The sequence below is a fragment of the Poromitra crassiceps genome (genome assembly GCF_964638095.1).
Source record: "Poromitra crassiceps genome assembly, chromosome: 8".
Lineage (NCBI taxonomy): Eukaryota > Metazoa > Chordata > Actinopteri > Beryciformes > Melamphaidae > Poromitra > Poromitra crassiceps.
Window position 1 is genome coordinate 33,398,676 of NC_139629.1, and position 2,500 is coordinate 33,401,175.

Genomic DNA, 2,500 nt, shown 5'->3' on the forward strand with positions numbered 1-2,500 from the left:
TGACCGTGTTACATCCAGCAGTACTGACAGTTTGACCCTCCCAGTCTGCCAAGTGGCTAGAAACGGGACACACAGCCAGTCAAAACAGACAGACAGCTACTTGAGGAAATAGCCGGCCCATAGCATGCCTACAGGTAGAAGAGCAAGGCCCAAAAGTTCTCACCACTTGACATGCAACAACAGATCGAGGAAAAAACCGTCCGTTCTCTCAAATCGGTCTCTTCATAACCACACAAAACTGAAATGAACAAATCAAAAACAAACAGAATAAAATAAAATAAAATAAAAAATCATTTCCAAGGAGGGAGAGAAAGACAGAGATAGAGAGAGAGACAGAGAGGAGTGGCCTGTTACGTGTTGCAGTGATGTGGTCATTCAGAAGCAGTGGTTAGTTTCAGAGTTCAGATTTGGCTCTGCTCTAAATATCTGAGCTTCAGTCCACCTGTGGCTCCAGTCGGCAGCCTTCATGCAAGCAGGCATCAAGCAACAGTGATGGAGGGAGGGAGAGAGAGGATGAGAGTGAGAGAGGGAGAGAGAGAGTGAGCCTCAGGAGGAGATAATTGTATTATTAAAGAGAGAGAGAGAGAGAGGGAGAGAGGGAGAGAGGGAGAAAGTGAGAGAGAGAGACATATAGGATAAACGGGGAGAGAGAGAGAGAGAGAGAGAGAGAGAGAGGCACGAACTGAGTTGCTGAGGCTGCACTCACCCGCTTGAACAGTCTATGGTCCATCAAGGGGCTTGGCGTAAACAGTAAAACAATACCAGACAGCTATTAGCACACAGTAGGCACTGTGAGGGAGGGGGGGGGGGGGGGCGAGTAGGACGGGTGGGGGGGCCAAATACAGTGAGGGGGGAGGGAGGGAGGGAGGGGCCTGACATGTCTAACCACCCGATCTATTTCCCCCCAAATTAAATAACATAGAATGTGTTTTTTTTAAATCTTGTTGAGGGAAAAGAAATGATTGTCAAGCTGTTAAACAAGTGGTAATCCCTACCCCATCTTACTACTTAGCTCTATATGCAAAGACTCTCTTAGACCATTTACTGTACTAACCCTGGCAACGAATCTGTCTAGATCTATGTTTTATGAGTATGTCTATAGCCTATTGTGTGTGTGTGTGTGTATGTGTATGTGTGTGTGTGTGTGTGTGTGTGTGTGTGTGTGTGTGTGTGTGTGTGTGTGTGTTTGTGTGTATGCGTATGTGTGTGCAAATCTAACAGCGTACGTCTCTATGTGACCCAGGGGCGTGGCCTACCTGTGGCGGCAGCGACGTAGGAACCTCATGATCTTCCTGGCAGCCTGGTCTTGCCTCTTAGTGAGCAGACTACCTCTACAAAAGACCAGACGTAGAAGAACGCTGTTTCACACAGTCCATAACGCAACACATCTGGCACAACTGCATAGTAATGCTGTATCTGTAGCACTCATACAGCTGAAGATATGGATTAGACCAAACTTTTTTGAATGGGGGCCAGATTCGATCATGTGAAAATAATAATATATATTATATATATTATAATATATATATACATATATTATAATTTTTTTAAATCAAAAATCACATACAAATGTACTCGAAATATTTTGTTTAACATTAGTTCTGCCTGTACTGTTCCTACTTGGTGCTTGTACAAACTGTATCATAGTGCTGTCTGTCATCATTAGGTGAAGGGAAAAAATGCAAATTGAACTTGCTTGATTGAACCAATACTGTGTAGAGGGCCACATATAGTATAGACGGTTTTAACTTGACAACAAAAACATTCTAAATTGAACCCCCGCTCACTTCCTGTTGCAGTGTTTGCTATGGACATAAAAGAAAAAAAAACATTCAAGTGCAGGACTGACCATTCTGTGAAAACCGTCTATACAGCTGAGCAGCGAAAACAAAAGTAACGATGTCGAGTGAATATTTCTGCAGTTTGCCGAATGCTGAGAAAAAGGAAGTGCTGTGGGGTTGCGCTCTGGTGAAAACCGTCTATATTTTGAGAGACAAGCCGAGGGCCACTTAAAATCTGTCCGCGGGCCGCAATTGGCCCCATGGGGCTGGACTTTGGACATGCCTGGATTAGACTGAAGTTTTATCTTTCAGTGAAGATACAAAGGGTTCTATTCCAGATTTTCATTTTGGGAAGGGAGAAAAAGCATAACCTGAAGCGTATTATTCATCTTTAAAATCTTGAAGGTCCAGTCTGTTATCATTTTGTGAACCACAGACTTAAGTTACCTATTATCCTTAAAAAAAGTAAATGCATTTATTTCACTTTTGCACAATCAATAATAATCTTTCTAATGGTACCGTACTGCAGGTAACACTTTTAGTGTGAGAAATGGGTCTTTTCATGCGATGCTATCTCTGCCAGTGTTATGCTATTATGTTGCAGTATTTGTCTTTAACCCATTGATACCTGATGCAGCATTTGTGTGTGTATCCCTTTAAGACCGCGAACCGCGGTTCGCGGTCTTAAAGGGATACACACACAAATGAGGGATATACAC

At 43.1% G+C, this 2,500-nt stretch overlaps 1 protein-coding gene across 1 annotated transcript in view; it reads right to left on the reverse strand.

The window, feature by feature from the left end:
- Nucleotides 1–2,500, reverse strand: part of LOC310780655 (calmodulin-binding transcription activator 1-like) — a gene marked incomplete at both ends in the record, with an annotated part of 82,846 nt that overhangs the window by 3,647 nt on the left and 76,699 nt on the right. The window contains 2 exons of the mRNA XM_083641173.1: nucleotides 707–737; nucleotides 1,257–1,331. Of these exons, the coding sequence (XP_083497299.1) occupies nucleotides 707–737; nucleotides 1,257–1,331 (106 nt within the window). The remainder of the gene's footprint in view (nucleotides 1–706; nucleotides 738–1,256; nucleotides 1,332–2,500) is intronic.